This window comes from Pagrus pagrus (genome assembly GCF_965226575.1).
Source record: "Pagrus pagrus genome assembly, chromosome: 22".
In the NCBI taxonomy this organism is placed as follows: Eukaryota; Metazoa; Chordata; class Actinopteri; order Spariformes; family Sparidae; genus Pagrus; species Pagrus pagrus.
The window spans coordinates 12,197,052-12,213,859 of record NC_140204.1 but is presented as its reverse complement, the minus strand read 5'-3'; the positions used below and the strand labels follow the sequence as shown (position 1 = coordinate 12,213,859).

General features: G+C 42.5%; 2 protein-coding genes across 2 annotated transcripts in view; one reads left to right on the top strand and one right to left on the bottom strand.

Annotated features, from left to right (window-relative positions):
- chd3 (chromodomain helicase DNA binding protein 3) overlaps positions 1 to 2,369 on the top strand; it is a 41,484-nt gene extending 39,115 nt beyond the window's left edge. The window contains exon 40 of the mRNA XM_084343873.1: positions 268 to 2,369. Coding sequence (XP_084199999.1) covers positions 268 to 371 — 104 coding nt within the window. The 3' untranslated portion in view covers positions 372 to 2,369. The remainder of the gene's footprint in view (positions 1 to 267) is intronic.
- Positions 2,370 to 5,430: 3,061 nt separating this feature from the next.
- tnfsf12 (TNF superfamily member 12) lies at positions 5,431 to 16,210 on the bottom strand. Its single transcript, XM_084343577.1, has 6 exons — positions 15,475 to 16,210; positions 14,061 to 14,142; positions 11,003 to 11,059; positions 10,827 to 10,850; positions 10,592 to 10,719; positions 5,431 to 9,055 (listed from the first exon to the last, which is right to left on the bottom strand). Exons 1-6 carry the CDS (start codon positions 15,646 to 15,648, stop codon positions 8,780 to 8,782), a joined length of 741 nt encoding a protein of 246 aa, XP_084199703.1. The 5' UTR covers positions 15,649 to 16,210; the 3' UTR covers positions 5,431 to 8,779.
- Positions 16,211 to 16,808: the final 598 nt, after the last annotated feature.

Genomic DNA, 16,808 nt, shown 5'->3' with positions numbered 1-16,808 from the left:
AAAGCATGCTGGCTTGCATGCTGCAGAATACCACCGGATGTAGTAGGACGTCGTGGTAGTGTTTGGCATACTGCATTTCAAATTTTCCATATTGGGACATACTAAATATGTTTCTAGCATACTTAATAGTATGATAGTTTGGGTGTTGAAACACAGAGATTGACTTTATCTGCTTGAGTTACCAGGAAACTTGCACCTAGGAATCATTTCGAGAAGTTTTCCAGAACAAACAGAACTGAACTCTCTTGTCTCTCTCTCCCTCCGCAGTGTTGAACGGGCCTCCCATGTCTGTAAAGAAGGAGCGGGAAGCAGAGCTGCTAGTCAACCGGCGAGAGCAGCGCAGCGGAGAGGTCATCTGTATCGACGACTAGACTACACACACACGCACACACGCTAACACTCTCTCACACACACACTGAACCCATCTGCTGCAAAGATATCTTCACCTTCTCTCCGAGAAGTTTTCTAACACTTTGCTCCGTGACTGGTACTCCCTGAAAAAAACCACAACTGCTCGCACGTACAGCACACTCACACACCTATGCACGTACTCTCCACGGACACACACTCGCGCGCACACATGCACACACACACTCCTGCACTACACACAGTCCATACTGTCTCATAACTTCTTGTGACCTTTTCTCGTCTGCCTCAAACCATTATACTCCTCATAAGCGGCCTCCTCATGCAGGCCTCCTCCTCCTCCTCCTCTTGGGATGCTTCTAACCTCATCTACACACACACACACACACGCACACACACACGCACACACACAACGCTCAACCCACCTCAACCCTAGAAAACCTTTAGATCTCTCAATAGGCCATGTAACCCTCTTCCTCCTCCTCTTCCTCCTCGCCTGGTCTTTAAACTCTCGACAGGAAGCTGCATGTGAAAATCATTTCTACCGCCGCACTCCATCCCCTGAAGCATGCTCTAATCACAATAATGCTGTCTCGTGGAAAGGAAAGAAAAAAAAAAATGGTGTCAAGCTGTGCCTACAGTGGTTTTAATACTGTTTCTAATTCTCCCAGAGAGGCTGAACCTCTTGATTTCTCAATCCGAGCAGCTCCAAGCACAGCTCCAGATTTGTTCACCTTTGCTTTTCCTTTTTTTTTTTCCTCTTTTTTCAAATGGTACATGTTCAGATAAACACAAGCAGCAAGGTATGATAGGATAATTATATTCAGGACTCGTTCGACCACATTAAATATTCCCATCCTGCTTCCTTGGGTCTAGTTTATGTACAGAGCTTTGAGGTATTTTGGGGGTTTGTTCCAGAAAAGGCCTCGCGACGACGCTATTTTTCAGAAAACCTCCTATGAATGTTTATAACCTTTCATAAGCAAGTCAGTGTTATTAAAACCTATCGATCACTCCCCTTGAACCTTCCCTCCCCTCCCCTCCTCCTCCCCCCGTTTTTTTTTTGTTTTCTATTTCTTTCTACAAACTTCCTGTGATATACTTTGCATATTTAAACAGCTCATTCGTGTTATCTTGTTTCTACTCTCGCGATTATGATGAGTATTGTTGTCGTCGATGTTGCTGTCGTTCTCGCCGTCGCTATTCGAGAAAGAGCTTCTACCAAAAGAGACATTTTTTTGTAACTATGAAAAAAACAACAACAATACAGTATGTGCGACACACGATGCACCACTTTGCCATGTTTGTCCTATAATTGCAAACGAAGAAGTTGAGATAACTTCAGAGGTAGATATATTACAAGAAAAACTAATTTCTTTCTTGCTTACGTTTTAGATTTGGGGCTTGCAAATGACATATGCATATATAGAAAAACGGCCATATGTAACCCTAAATGCTTCTCTGAGCAAAAAGAAAATGTATTCTATCTAGCCCCATGGTTATTATCTGGAAAATCAGAGGCTGGGAATCCATTTTATATATCGCTTCATTAAAAAACGCCTTAATAAACATAGCTGAACAAATGTAAAGTCATCAAATGAATTAAGAACCTGATGTCAACCTGTAAATCCTAGTCTAATTTAAGTTGAAATTAAAAAAAGATAGCTACGGTAGAAGTTAATTTATCCCCATGAATCCCGGACATTTTGCACCAATCTTCCCAGGAAATGCTCCATTTTACAAATTATGTTTCACACAAAGATTTTGCAACCCCTGAACTAAAACGTTGTGTGTCGAAAAACAAGCACTTAGTTCTTTTTTTCCACTCTTACGTTGTCCTCTCCAGATTTTTTTGTGTTGATTTCTGGGTATCTTGTGTCACTGTGTACGTAGTGGTGCCGATCAAATGATGAGTGGCAGTGAAACATGTCAATGATGACGCATCTCCTTTTTTTTTTCTTTCTTTATTTTTTTTGTTTGTAATAAAACTGAATGAAATGATAAAAAAAAAAAGGGTTGTGTGGATTTTTTTTTCAAGATGGCGTATGTATTTCACACATTGTTTTTAGTCGGAGGATGGCAACATCACTTTGGTCCAGACAGAAATATATCAACGGGTTTTGGATGGATTGACTGGATGTCAAATGAGAAATGCTCGCCTGGTGTATATGTCTAAGTCCTTGCTAAGCCCTCAGACTTTACCTTTAAATCTCTTTTAATCTCTTTATAAAACCTTCATGAATCAAAACTCCATAACTGAAACAGCCATAAATGACCTGGTTTGCAGTTCAACCGTTTTACAGATGTTTCTTCTTGTGCTCAAGGGGAAAATGCTCTTTGAGCCACAGGGGCAATTTTTTGCTGCAGTACCACCAGTGGCCACTGGGAAAAGTTGGAAGCAAGTCTGAGCAAAAAAAATGACATTCATTAAAATGTCTCAGTGATATCAATCAAAGTGATTTTGGATGGACTGCCATGAAATCTGCTTCACATACTCAAGTTCCCTTGAGTATGCTAATCGTTGATGATGTATGTGCGACGTGCTTGAAAGAGACTACGAAGCTGGCTAAAGGTCAATATTTTAATGTGTCCAGTATTTGGGTTAATGATAAATAACATGGCAAACTAATGACATTCCCATCAGCCTCAGCGTTTAGTGCATATTAGCAAATGTTAGCCTCCTAAGTCAGTTTGGTCCCTAAGTCTCTATGAGCGTGTTAGCATTTAGCTCAAAGCCCAGTGTATGTGCACATGTACAGCCTCACATAGCGAGCTTAAGCTAGCATAGCATGACTGTACACAAGTCACACAGCTAACAGTTTACTTAAGTGAAACTTAATTAGCTTTATCATGGTGTTGCAACACACACAAAGACGTATTGTCACAAGACAGCAGCACAACTAAATAAGAGTCATTCAGTCAGAACAGTGACTCGGCATTTATACAGAAATAGGTTTGCTAACATTAGCTACACCAGGTGTGGCTTAAGTAAGGAATTAAACAAAGGTTATGAATGTAGCTTTATGCTTGTGTTATTTCTTTATTTCATAAGTTACATCATCTTACTCTGAAATGATTTTTTTAAATCATATACTCATTTTTGAATGTGACACCCAATATAAGTTTATGGTCTCTTTTTATTGCCCTTATATTTCATGACAGCTTATCTCATGTAAAGGCAGATTGATAGGCATGGACGACTTTAGATAACACTGGTCCATTAATTCTTAACTAAAATGTTCTCTGACCAATTTTTCTGCTTTACAGGCTTTAAAGCAGAAAAACCTTTTATTTGTAAAGCTCAAAACACTTTATGAGACATTGCTCTGCTGAGAAAAGGTGTGCTCTATTTAGCTTGGGTTGATTATTTAAGGTAAACAAAGCTAAAACCTCTGACTGAACAAACAGAGAAACAGTCGTCTCCAGAGACCACAAACTGTCGTCAATCTGCTCTGACGGCTGTGGATGCTGCGTGGAAGCACAAAGGCGTCAATGTGGGGGGGCTGCAGTGATTCAACATCTCCTCCTCACAAGTTCATCACACTCTCTTCTCCCCCCCCCCCACACACACATACACACAACAGCAACCTTGAAGAGCAGATGGCGGGTGATTCATGGTGACTGAAGGTGAGGAGTCATCCTGCTCTGTTACTCAGAGCAGATTGATGCCACACAGTACTCTGTTTACTGTTATCTCAGCTTTGTGATTCCTGGTGGACTCCCATTCAGCACACACTGACGGGCTCTTTATAGATGATGTATCGACTGTCTCGTCTGTACTGTACGTTCCTTTTTACATTTACGTTTCTGGCATGCGGCTGATGTTTTTATGCGGGAGGTACTAGCAGGCAGTTTGAAAGTGTCGGACATTTTAACTCATTTTCTTGAAAAAATGTAATTAAATTAGTTAACAAAGCTCATAAATTCATGAATTCACCCAAATGTATGTAATGTTCAGCCTTTAGATGCTATCAATTGATATTTTATATCACGGACACTATGTGTTTATTATTGCAACAGATGAACATTTGACTTGCAGACTCTGGAATAAAATCAAGGTTAGTGTCACATTTACTCCAATAATAACAAATAAAACCATCACAGTACATGACGTTTCGTATGTTTGTCTGGATTGATTACCGTGCTGACTAATGAATCCCCACAGATGAATAAATGGATAAGATATATTTTAATGACCTGAGTGTAGCTTTTTTTCTCTCTTGGCTAAACATTGATGACTTTCAGCTCTTTAAAGTCTCCAAAAATGCTTCAAATGGGACCATTTTGTTGTGAAAATTGAACTTTTCAAAACCCACACGAGTCTGTGCCTGTGATGTGGGGTCACAAGTTCAACATGAATTACAGTATGATCAGTTTAAGTGTCTTGTTAGATGAGATCAGTTTAACTGTGATGAGTTTAAGGAGGTAACTTGATCAATTTGATGAAGCTTACAGCCACTTTTTGCAGTATGTGTACTACTATTTCTAACTTTTAATGATGTGTTGTTCAGTACAAGGTTTATTACTATCCTCTCACTAGCTTGCGTATCATTTTATGTCATAAAAACACTCTTTAAAGCAATATTTACGCATTTTATGGCCACTTTAGGCATGCTAGCTAACAGTTGCCATTTGTACATCCAGCAAATAGCACAGCATTAACATTCATTGCTTATAGCAATATTCGTGATCACTTATGGCTCTGTTTTGGTCTCCACCAACACCTGAGGGAAATATTTGGCTCTTTAACTGCTAATTGCTCTGCTACATTCACGAGCTAGTCGCTATTTGGCCTTTAAACTGCCATTAGGTGCTGGGTGTACGGTGGGTTCATAGAGAAAGTTGTGGGCTGTAAAACCAAAACAGCTCGCTTTAAGTTGCTAAAATGCTCAGTAGAGACCATTTGTTAATAAAAGATATTGATTAAGGCAGCTTTGAATTCATCGTCCAACCCATCCTGACATTTTATTGTATTTACTTGAAAACTTATTACTTTCTTTTTTTTGGAGACACACAAGTTTCTTGACTTTTTCGTGAAACAAATTTGAAAGTAAAACTCTTCAGAAACACCCAAAAAAAAGTTTATTCATCATATGATGAGTGGGCTGAGAGAAGAAATTGCATTGCATACATCATCATTTTACAGAGAACTTCTTCAGAAAACTTCACAAGATTTTCCGGAATGGTAATAAACTTTGACATTTCAAAAAATAGGAATTAGGGCAGGGAAGTGTGTAAAATCGTGTGTGTGTGTGTGTGTGTGTGTGTGAGGAAAATCATGCCTCGTCCCTCCACACACACAAAAGACCTTTAGCTATGTGGTTCAGGTTCAGATTCAGGAAGTGAAAATTTAGATGGCTGCTGGTGTGTGTGTGCAGAGGACACTGGGGATTCAGTGTGTGTGTGTGTGTCCGCGGTCTAATCGGTGCTGACGGGGAAATATGAGGTGCACGGGGTTGGTGGGAGTAGTGGTGGTGGTGGGGGATGAGTGAGACACAAAAGGGAAGAGGAAAACGATGATGAAATCAGACAGGATATAACGTCTACACATCAAAATCTGACATTTTTCCATTTGACAACATGAATGTTTGGCTCCAATTAAAAGCATTACGTTCGCTGCAGTAAAGTGCTGAGGAGAAACCAATGTGGTCCGTCCACAAAAACTACTTATAAACAAGAGTGGGAGTGCTGAACCCACTGCTAGAAATACACACTGTTTGTACTGTAGCAGGGAATATTACAGAAAGCAGCAGCAGCATATGAGAGAATGGAAGGAGTTTCATTTTCTAAAAAAGAGATAAAAATAAAGAAGCGACAGTCGAATAATGTGACTGAGAAACCTTCGAGAACAAGAATCAGGAGCTTAATGTAACAATCAGAAAACTTTCTTTGTATTATCTGCAAGGTTATCAAGATGTATCACTGACAGTATATAGGAGAGTAACTTCCCAGATTCAGTTAAAGTTAAAAAACCTTTCTATTATTTATTTTTAGCTAAGCTAACACTGTGGCTCTACATTGTCGGTCAGTCAATTTGCCACTTTGGTCCAAGCAGAAACATCTTAACAACTATTTGAAGGATCGACATGAAATTTGGCACAAAATTTCCATTTTCCGCCCAAGAGGATGAATCTTAATGACTTTGGTAGCCTCTGAATTTTTCCTAGCTTCATCATCAAAATCAAAATGTTAATATGTCCAATACTTAAAAAAGAAAATCCAACAAAACTCATGACATTCCCATCAGCCGCAGCTGTACTTTGTTTAATGCTAATTAGCTGAATGCTAACATGTTAATATAAGACTGTGATCATTGTAAACATTATACCTGCTTAACTGTCACATTGGTAACATTTTTATGTAGACAAATATTTTTTTAAGTTAGCTAGCTAGCGTTAGCTAACCAGCTCTAGCAACGTTAATGGTAGCTAGCCTTAGCAACGTTCACGTTAGCAAGCTAGTGTTAGCATAGTTAGGGGTAACAAACTGGCACCACTTGAGGGGGCAAATGATTCAAACATGATGATTGTGGTGTGAATGCAATGGTAGGTGGGGAAATATCACACTTAAGAGGCTGAATGTTATCAATAACACCTTTAGCTTGCTGACGTTAGCACACAAATGTATTACAGACCAGAATATAGTGGCCGCTCAGGCTATGCTTTCATTTTTTTGCCCAGTGCCCATAGAGTGCCATTATAAAAGAGACAACTGTAGACAGGATACCTCGACACCTTTTTTGACTCATTGAGGTTTTATATTTGTAAAACTTTCCTCAAGAAAAGGAATTTAAAAATGCATGACGAAATCAAAATGTGAAGTGAAATGCGTTTGTTATCTGGTTCTTCTTATAATTCTGTGTTAGCAGTTAGCTCAAAGTACCATTTTTCTAGGGCACAGCCTCAAAGAACTGCTAGCAAAGCTGTCCAGGTGAGTAAATTATCTGTGTTTTGGTATAGGCTTATATTAAGACTTTTCTTAAAGGTGCATTGTGTAAAAATTTTAGTTGAAAACATAAAAAATGTCAGTATGTTATGACATCTGTGTGTTGTGTTGCAGAAATGTCTGCTGAAGTTAGCATGCTAACCAGCTAGCCCCGGACCAAAGCTCCTGTTCTAGCTATGCTAACACCAACACTCCCCTGGTCCCCGAGCTCCCAGTCTGGACTGCTGCACGGCTAACTGAGCTAACTTCCTAGCAGCTAAAGTTAGCGGTTACTCTGGTGATAGGCTGCCCCCTGTTTGTTATGAGTATGAATTCAACAGGTGGCCAATTCTTACATATTGCACCTTTAATGCTCATCTTGATATTATACTAGTATTCAAACTTTTATTATCTATTAATCACAGAATCAGAGAATCGAAGACAATGTTCCTTTTTCAGTACAAAATCTGTGTAACATTTAATTTCAACTTTTACTTACACTATATCTTCGGACATGAGGGCCTCTCCAATACTATTTAATGACTGACTCTTCATGGCAAATGAATAATTATCTAATGATTTACAAGACGACTTGGAAGTGATGGTAACTGCGCCATCAAACATATAACAACAAGAGAAGCAAAGCTGTATTTAAAGCTTTGGTTACTGTAACTTGCAACTACTTTTCAAAAGTAAAGCCAATACTGTACATACGGATACGATCATAAACCATGAAAAAAACACACAATCAACTTTGACCTTAGAAAAGAGCACAAATTCACATCCATGTTTTTTAAAAATGTTCTCCTTTCTTTGCCAGCTGCTTGATATGCACATATAAAAAAAAAAGGGAAACAAAAGTGTGACGTATCTACAAAGTATTTAAAGAAAAGGCAATAATTCACACACACATTGCATTGTAAAGATCATAAAATCAGTATAAACAAGAAATGTTTGATTCATTAGATTTTACAAACACACACTGTATAAAATATCATTGACAACTCATGTAGGCCGTTAATAGTGTCGAGATCTTGCAGACGTGCTCTCAGCTTCTTGAGGCACCGGTGATATAAAAGTGGAAGGTGCATGCACAGCTTTACTGTCAGTCTTAAAAAGAGAGTGTAAGCACAATTTATTACACGATACGAAGGCTAAGAGGAACATCCAAGAACTTTTTATATGAAGCCCTTTATCTACACAGCAGCTTCCATCACATCTGTGCTCTCGGCAGACGTTCATCGAGCCATTTCGTCCACTTTGGGTCTTGGTTTTAATCCAAAAGTCTGTGTTTCTGCGTTCCAAAACAGCACGGCTGTCCAGAGGAAAAATTCCACAACAACTTCCACAAATGTCAGGTTTGTCTTTCAAATTAACTTCTTCGGGAAGCGGCTGTGGCACGATGTGATACCCGCGACTGCTTATGACTGTTTTACCATGTAGAAAAAAAGAAATGCCATCCATACAAAAACAAGTGAGACTCCAAGCTTCAGTTGACTTTAAAGATGCTGAAGATGTGAGGTGAGGCTGACGGGTTGCCCACAGCGTGGAGTTTGAAGGACGAGCCTGTGATGGTCTGCAGCTCCGTGCCTTTGTCCAGTCGCAGGAGGCCGGACACCTGGCAGGGCTTCAGGAAGTGGAAAGGGTGCGGCCCGGCGGAGGGGGTCGTCCCGTAACCCTCTATGCACTGCAGCTTCTGAGGCCTCGGGCCGCTAGTCACCACGTCAAGCTTCACATACTGAGACTGCTGCTCATTGAACAACACCTGAGGAGACACAGAGGCTGATCTCATTAAGGGAGGTTAGCAGAGACACGAGGAGTATTCACACGAAAGCTACCCAGACTGCCTCAGGACCTCCAAAGTCCCGCTATTCTTTCTTTTTTTTTGGTTAGCCTAGATTTTCTCCAGACCTCTGTCAGCTTGACAAGACCAAAGTCTGGCTACATGAGATTAGCCGAAACCCGATATCGACCTCTCTAAAAAACATGATACATACCAGTACAGTATGACTGATGTTTGTGCAAATGGAAGCTGTTTTTGATATATCTACAGCTCAAAGAAAACTTGAAAATGAGGCCAACGACTCTGTTGACTCACTCTAGTTGCAAATATGAAGCTGAGGTTTCTGAACCACTTCATCTCAGGAAGTAAGGAAACCAAATTTAAGAACAAAGAAAATAAAATTGAATATTTTTCACCAAATTTAAACCTTATGACACTTTGAAAAGACACTTCGGAGAAGTTTATTTGACTTGTTTGATATCAGTGAGTGTTGGAACGGATGACAAAACAATCAAACTGAGAATAGGAGGGGAAAATAGAATAGCTTTCTTTAAACCAATTATAATCGTCTTGGGGCGGGGCTAAACTCAGGATGCACCAACGGCGCCCTGCAAAATAGTATCAGTTGGAACTTATTTTGCACGTGGGGAGGCGTCCCCTGCCATTAAAATGGCTAAATCCCATTTTGCAAAAGAAAAGGTAGCACCTGCTAGCTTGTTTACGTTCATACTATTAGCAATAGGGCTGGGCAGTCATTGGCTAACAAGCCCTGTACCATCCTAACCAATGACTACGATAAAGTAGGGTGCAGAGGGTGTTTCTTTTCTGTAGGTCGCTGTTAGTGTGTTTCCCTCAACCGTGCCGTTGTTATTTCTTAGCTTAGCTTCCTCAGTTGAGCTAACGGGCTAAATTAGTTTCAAGCTTCCGAGGCTGAACACAGATAAGTGGACGTGTGGTGCGGAGAAGACGACCGTTTTAAACCGGCCACAGGAATGTGTGTCGGCGGTGACGGGAGACAGTCGGAGGTTGCTGTCCGAGCGACGGAGGAAAACAGTGGTGACCACAAACAACAATGTCGTCGTCCATCGAGCGATGTTTGACCGTGAACCTCGTCATATGCCAATTCGGTAGACATTGCCCCACCCTGATTAGCGACCGAGCTAATGGCTCTTTAGCTCACTGTGCTAACTTTGTCTGTTAGCTGGTTTGGTGCTGAGCAGGAAGTGTACATTAGGTTTATTTAGCTTTTTCTGTCTTCTGAAAACAGCTTCATGTCACTTCTGGGAACTAATGAGAGCTGTGAGAGTGAAGCGAAACATAAGCAGCTGCAGGCCTAAAAACCTAAACAATGAGAGATGCTAATGTTAGCATGTTGATTCTGTGGGTTTTCTCATTTGCAAAGAACTCCTTTTATAGTACATGTGTTCATTTTGATAAAAAAAAATACTGACGAGTTAAGCATTAGAGTAGCGATGAGACGCTACTGTTGATAAACTACAACCTCCAGCACACACTCACCTGGCAGAACAGGAAGTAGACGCCTGCTTTCTCCACGGTGAAGGTGCCTTGCTCCTTGTTGTACCTCACCGCTTTACTCATATTCAGCATCCTCTCCTCCCAGCCCTTTATCACACCGCCCTCTCCCACTGACACACACACACACACACACACAGACACACACATCCAAGATGAATCGTCTCACTGACAAAAGATTCGCAGATTATCCCCCATCCTTCATTTTTATGACTCTTACCTTGCTGAGAGGACACTTTGGTTACTGGTGGAAAGTAAAAAGAGACATCGGGAGAGAGAGAGAAAAGGGAAAGTCAATTAAGATTTTATGGGTGCAATCGTATAGGGGTATAAGATTGAAACCACTTCAGCAGATGCTACACGAGACTGCTATAAGCGATCTGCCAAGCCACTTACTCTCAAAATGAGACGCCGCTTTCTTTCCATTTCCATTCCTCCCTCGCACCGTCCCCCCTTTTTTCGGAAAAGGCAAGGAGAGACAGAATATGAGTTTGAATGGCAGAGAAAAACATGCCTGTGGTTTTTTTGATAAAACAATCATTACCATCTGTATCTGTCTAATAACACAGTGTGTTAATTTGCAGCCCATTTAGAGTCAACCTGGCTCGTTTTAACGCAGTTAGCAGATGGGCCGAGGATTTCCTTTCACGTGCTTCAATATATTTCCTCAAACTGTTATTTTCAGGCAGAAGCGTGTGCCGCGTTTTTTCTTTTTTTTTTTCTTTCTTTTTTCTTTCCTGTGGGGGCTAATCTTAGTGCCAGCTGGTCGCAGTCATCTAGAAAATACAGAATACGGAGAAAGAAGAGGAGAGAGGTGGAGTGAAGGAGGATGGAGAGCTGAGTGTGTGTGTGTGTGTGTGTGTGTGTGTGTGTGTGTGTGTGTGTGTGTGTGTGTGTGTGTGTGATTAGGGGGGACAGGAAAAGACAAGAGAGACAAGGGGAAAGCGAACGAGAGACAAAGCTGAGAATGGCTAAATAAGAGAAATGAAGTGCCGGAAAAAGAGAGTCAAAAAGGTCTTTGGCTGCTCTCTGACCCAGAAGAGTCGATTAAGAACAGAGTGAAGCAACAGCTACGGGGCCCGCTCGCATAAATACAATAAATAAAACACAACAGTAAAGAGCCAGAGCTGCAGAATGCCTGCTCTTGTTTCACTCTAAAGGTTTATTTTAGCTTTGCGATCTAGCCTACGGGGAGCAGTTTCAAACGCAGATACAACTCCAACACTGTATATACGAACTGTGAAATACTTTATGTTAGGAGAAGGAGCAGCCAAACACCGGGCCCCCGACATCATGCGAGGAATATTAAGCCCGTGCTAAAATAACTCGCAGGTGGGTGCCCCTGTAGATTTAGGATTTTCTACGGGCGAGCGTAAAGCCCTCCGGCTGGCCAGGGTTTCCTGACTTAAGCTGTCAGTCATCAGGAGAGAACATAACGGCAGTGTCCTGCTGAAAGGCTGCAGCACGGTGGTCAACTTTCCACAAACTGGAAAAAGCTGTTTTGTGTTTTTTTTTTTTTTTCCATTGACAGCCATGAGTTTCTGAACACTGTTTAATGCGTTCTGGAAGACAAAGTCAGATATCAGTTACAAAAGAGAAAGGCTAGTATCTGCAGGGTATCAATACAGATATTTTGGCGAGGCGTGCGGCTCTCTAAATGAATCCGTTTGTCAACTTTTTGGACATTCATCCCCGCGCTGAAAACCCAGCTTAAAAGCGCCTGAGGGTTCACTCTCGGACAAAATGTGAACAATCAAGCAATCCCGTGACGGTGACGCAAGCAGAGGCTATAAATACAGCAATGATAGGTCATCAAATATCACCGCTTTCACAACAAATCATAGCTGTGTCAGTCGTGTGCTCAGAGGGGGGACAAAAAAAAATCAATTTCATTGCCCAGAAGCGTGCAACAAGGCCTCGCTCCCGCGCCAGCTGGTTTTCTGGGCTCCGAGGCCGCTCTGGTCAGACCTGTAATTTCTGAAACAGTCATCCAGCTGCCTACTTTTTCCTGTGTCAACTTTTAGCAGCGGGTAGTGCCTGCGGCCCGCTAGACCTGACCAAAGTGGCATGTGGGCCAAGACTGGCCAGCGTTTGTGTTAAATGTTCTTCCCAAAAAAACAACACTGTGCAGTTGGTAAGTATTGTGTCTGTGGTGATTTGGGGGCGGCTCAAAAGCAAAATACTTCTGTACGTTGGTGGCGTTGAAGTCTGGAAAATGCGGCTGTGCACTGCAAAATCTGACAAGTTGATTTTACTTTGAAACAAATCTAGGACACTGGTTGCCTTGAAACAGGTAAATAAATAACTATTAGTCCTTAGTCTTGGTGACTTCATATCTACTTTTTCAGTTCACTTAGAATTGAGTTGTATTAACTTAAAAGGACGGTTCACCCCAAAATTTTAAAAATACATATTTTCCCTCTTACATGTAGGGCTATCTGTCATCTAGATCGTTTTGGTTAAAACTTCTCTTAAATATAACGGGACTAAAAACTCAACAGCAACGTCTCTTTCCAGAATGATAATCGAGATAATCCACAGACCTTGTGAGCACCGACCCACCAACTGTATCACCGTGCAGAAGGAAAAGGAGCATCTACTCATGGAAAAGCGTCTAAACATTAATGCTGTCCTCGTCGGCTGAGCTGTAATGTGACTAGCTTAGTTGGCTAGCCTCGTGTCTATGAGCAGATACTTGTTGCGCAGTGATACAGAAAGAAAATGGCGCCTACATAAAACTGCTCATAATCAAGCCCCCGGGAACAGCGGCAGGCTTCGAAGACAATTTTCGTAGACGTCCAACAGTGGTCCAAAAAAGACTTTTTCCAATTAGCTTATATCGCGAAAGAAGCAGCTGTGAGAAGCCGCTCTATGGGCCTGACAGCGCAGCAGATCAGGGTTATTTTATACCCCAGGAGTCTTTTCAGCTTCATGAGAACGAATGGGACTCCGATGCTGTATCCATAATTCCCCTTCATACATCCATGGCCGTAACACTAGATAGCTTAGTTAGCTAGCTTCTTGTCCACAAGTAGACGCTCGCTTCCTTCTGCATAGGCAGGGTCTGTTGTTGGCTCTAAGCTCGTCACCCTGGAGGAGGTGGCAGAGGACAGGATGCTGGCAAAACTGCTGGCGATCATGGACAATTATCTATCTATCTATCTATCTAGTGATACAGAAAGAAAATAGCTCCTACATTAAACTGCTCACAACAAGGTCTGTGGATTATCTTGAATAACTGGGTCATGATTCCTGGAAAGAGACATCGCTGCTGAGTGTCGGGGGAAGACAGACATCTCCACGGCTGACGTCTCTCACACCAGAACAATCTGGATGGACAAATATCTCTACAGGTGAGAAGAAATATATGAACTTTTGACTTTTAGATTCTCAAGTTGTTCCCGACTTAAAAAAGGCAAGTGAAGTGAACTTGAGGCCTTCTGATGTGCAGTACCGTCTCTCTTCACTCTCTGCCCCACCAGCAGCTCTCTCTTCTCCAGAATGAGCTGAACAATGGCCTTCCTCTGTGTGTTGACCTGTTGAAAGAGAGAGAGAGAGAGAAAAAAAACACACTATTAACGAATGTCCAATAAGCTTCTTATGACTTTTTTTCTGGCAGTGGTCCCACACAGCCACAGACGGCCTTTTCCAGCCAGTCAGCCACATAAACAGGCTCGTCTCTTCCAGTATCCTGCCCCTCGCTGCCATGCTAGCTTTAGAATAGGTCTACCACTTCCTCAGAGACCGGTTGCGACACCTAATGCATGTTTTTAGTGCTTTGCATTCCTCACATGTCTTTACTCCCTCTTTTCCGAGCGAGAAATGAATTTTGCCGAGCCAGCGAAAGTTTTAAAACTCTTGGCTGGGGGCCCACCGAGTGACCGAAGGAGGCCCGATGTGAAGTAAGAGGAGAAGTGGCTCGGGGAAAAGTGTGTTTAAATTTACTGCTACTGTTGGAAATGAAGGCAGCGGAGTCGCTCTCCGCTCCTTCCAGACGTTCGCTCGCTGGCTCTCATCAGCAGTTGGCCACCGGTCAAATGGACAGAACGGGGCCCCTTGGGAAAGGCTCCAGCATCAACACTCCACGTGTCCAATTTGAGGGTGTTTGTGTGTGAGGGAGAAAGTGTGTGTGTGTGTGTGTGTGTCAACATGATCCACAGCCAACCTGTCCCCCTGATCTCAAATCCAGTGCAACCTGGTTTTGTAAATACTGTGAACTTGAAACCAGAAGAATTTCCATCAGCTCCTCTTGGCCGCTTTTGGAGAGAATAATTCGCCTCATGATGCAACCCGTGCAGGAATCTCACATATGCTGCAAGTGCACTTTGCATGAGACTGCACTGGGATTTAAGAACACATGCACCTCCTGACCCGTGCACGCTGCAAATCGCTTACACTTGCCGTACTTTATCACCCAGCCTGTTTCACGCCTGGAGCCTCTTGTGCAGTCGGTCGGGTATGAAGCGCTCACATGCCAAATAGTTGAGGCTTTCCAGTAAATTGAGATAAAACTGGAGCACAACTGGCACCAGAGTAATTAAACATGGCGCGAGGGGGGCTGGACACGAAAATAAGTGCTCCACTGCGCTTATTGGTAAGCAATAAAAGTGCCAAGCAGAGAAATGGTGCAACAGAATAGAGTACGTGCGAGGAGAGAGGAGGTGGGGGGTGAAGTGTGCAACTGCATTTTTCCATAAACCCCCCGCGAAGACTCCCAGTAGCCACAAAAGAAGTTACATAAGAAACACTTGAGTTGCAGACGCGTAAATATTATTGTTGGTACAAATATGCACGCTATTCAGACAGGCAGGAAATATTGGGGTGGGTTTTTATCATTTTTTTTATTTTTTATAAAGTGTGACACAAACCTGCTCCAGTCGGTCCTGCAGGATCTTAAAGGATTGAGACAGGTCCCGCGTTTGTCGCCAAGTCCACGCCGTGAACAGCGCGCTGCACGCGGCCAGGGACAGAGCCACCAGGGCCAGAGAAGCCCAGACGACCCGCAGCTTGCGCACTCGCCTCCTCTGCAGAATCCGATGCATATTGGGTGCAGGCTGCACTGCAACTCACCGAAACCCGCGCTTCAACTCCATTCCAGCAGAGCGTGGGGTCCCTCCAAACGCGTGTCTGTCCAAATGTCCATTCCGGTGAGAAAAGACGCGCGAGCGGACGGCCGACAAACTCTTCTCCTGTTTGATTTCCCGTTTATCTGACAGATGAGGGGGGTTTAAAGCAGCAAAACATCCGATCCGTCCTCCGCACAGATCAAAGCCACCATCCTCTCCAAACACAAACTGTGCAACTTGCGCACATCAACTGTTGCATCCTTCTCCCTGCGATTCGTTGACTCAGCTCTCTTGTCTTCCCTTTAAACAGCGTGCTGGGGGGTCACTCTATTAGGCAGACAGACTGTGCACACATGAGCGCGAATTCACGCACGCACGCACACACACAGACACACATGCACGCAGACTTGGAGGTGAACTTTCCGTGCGTCCTCGGCGAGCTCTGATGTTGAGATAGCGGCGCGCATCCGCCGTGAAAATCAACGAGGTGAGCGCAAGAAAAACATACGAGGCGACCCGGGGCTTCCTCCGCTGCTCAAATCACTTTCATCAACTTGCATGCCTTGAAAGTATGTGCCATTCACGCGTGTGACAGTTCCCTTTGTGACCACACGGTGGCTGTAGTGTATAGGTGAAGAAACAGCAGTCTGCAGTGCTGGAGATCTGCTGTATATCAAGAGTACCATCAACAGGTGAGCCACAGGCTGATGATGGGCCAAATGTCCAACTTCTTTATCTGAAATATAAAAGAAAATATCCAAGATAAGCAAAATGTATTGGGAAATTAACCTCTTAAAGATGCATTATGTAGTTTTGGGAAAGACATTTTGATCCTTGAGTTAGTTTTCCCTAAACAAACTAAATAAACAAACTTTGTTTTCATGGTGAATAAACTGAATAAACGAACTGACCTTAAAGGACAACACTACTGTTTTACTTTGTTTATATGTGGCGGACCCTGCCACCTTTCTAGCTTTAAACAGTGTTCCCGGGACCTTATTTTCCTCTGAGAACAGCTTGTTTATTCAGGAAATGAATAAATATTTCCGAGTTTGCATTATAACCTCGTTAACATTTTAAATATTAAAATTTTGAGTTTAAATTTTTTTCCATAAAACTAAGTAGTGCCCCTTTAA

What these genes read in the sequence shown, in the direction of transcription:
- tnfsf12 (XM_084343577.1), bottom strand. Translation starts at nt 15,648, where the DNA reads ATGCATCGGATTCTGCAGAGGAGGCGAGTGCGCAAGCTGCGGGTCGTC. An exon ending in GCAGAGAGTGAAGAGAGACG is followed by an intron (nt 11,060 to 14,060) that starts GTACTGCACATC and finishes TTCCGAAAAAAG; the next exon opens with GGGGGACGGTGCGAGGGAGG. An exon ending in TCTACTTCCTGTTCTGCCAG is followed by an intron (nt 9,056 to 10,591) that starts GTGAGTGTGTGC and finishes GTGTCTCCTCAG; the next exon opens with GTGTTGTTCAATGAGCAGCA.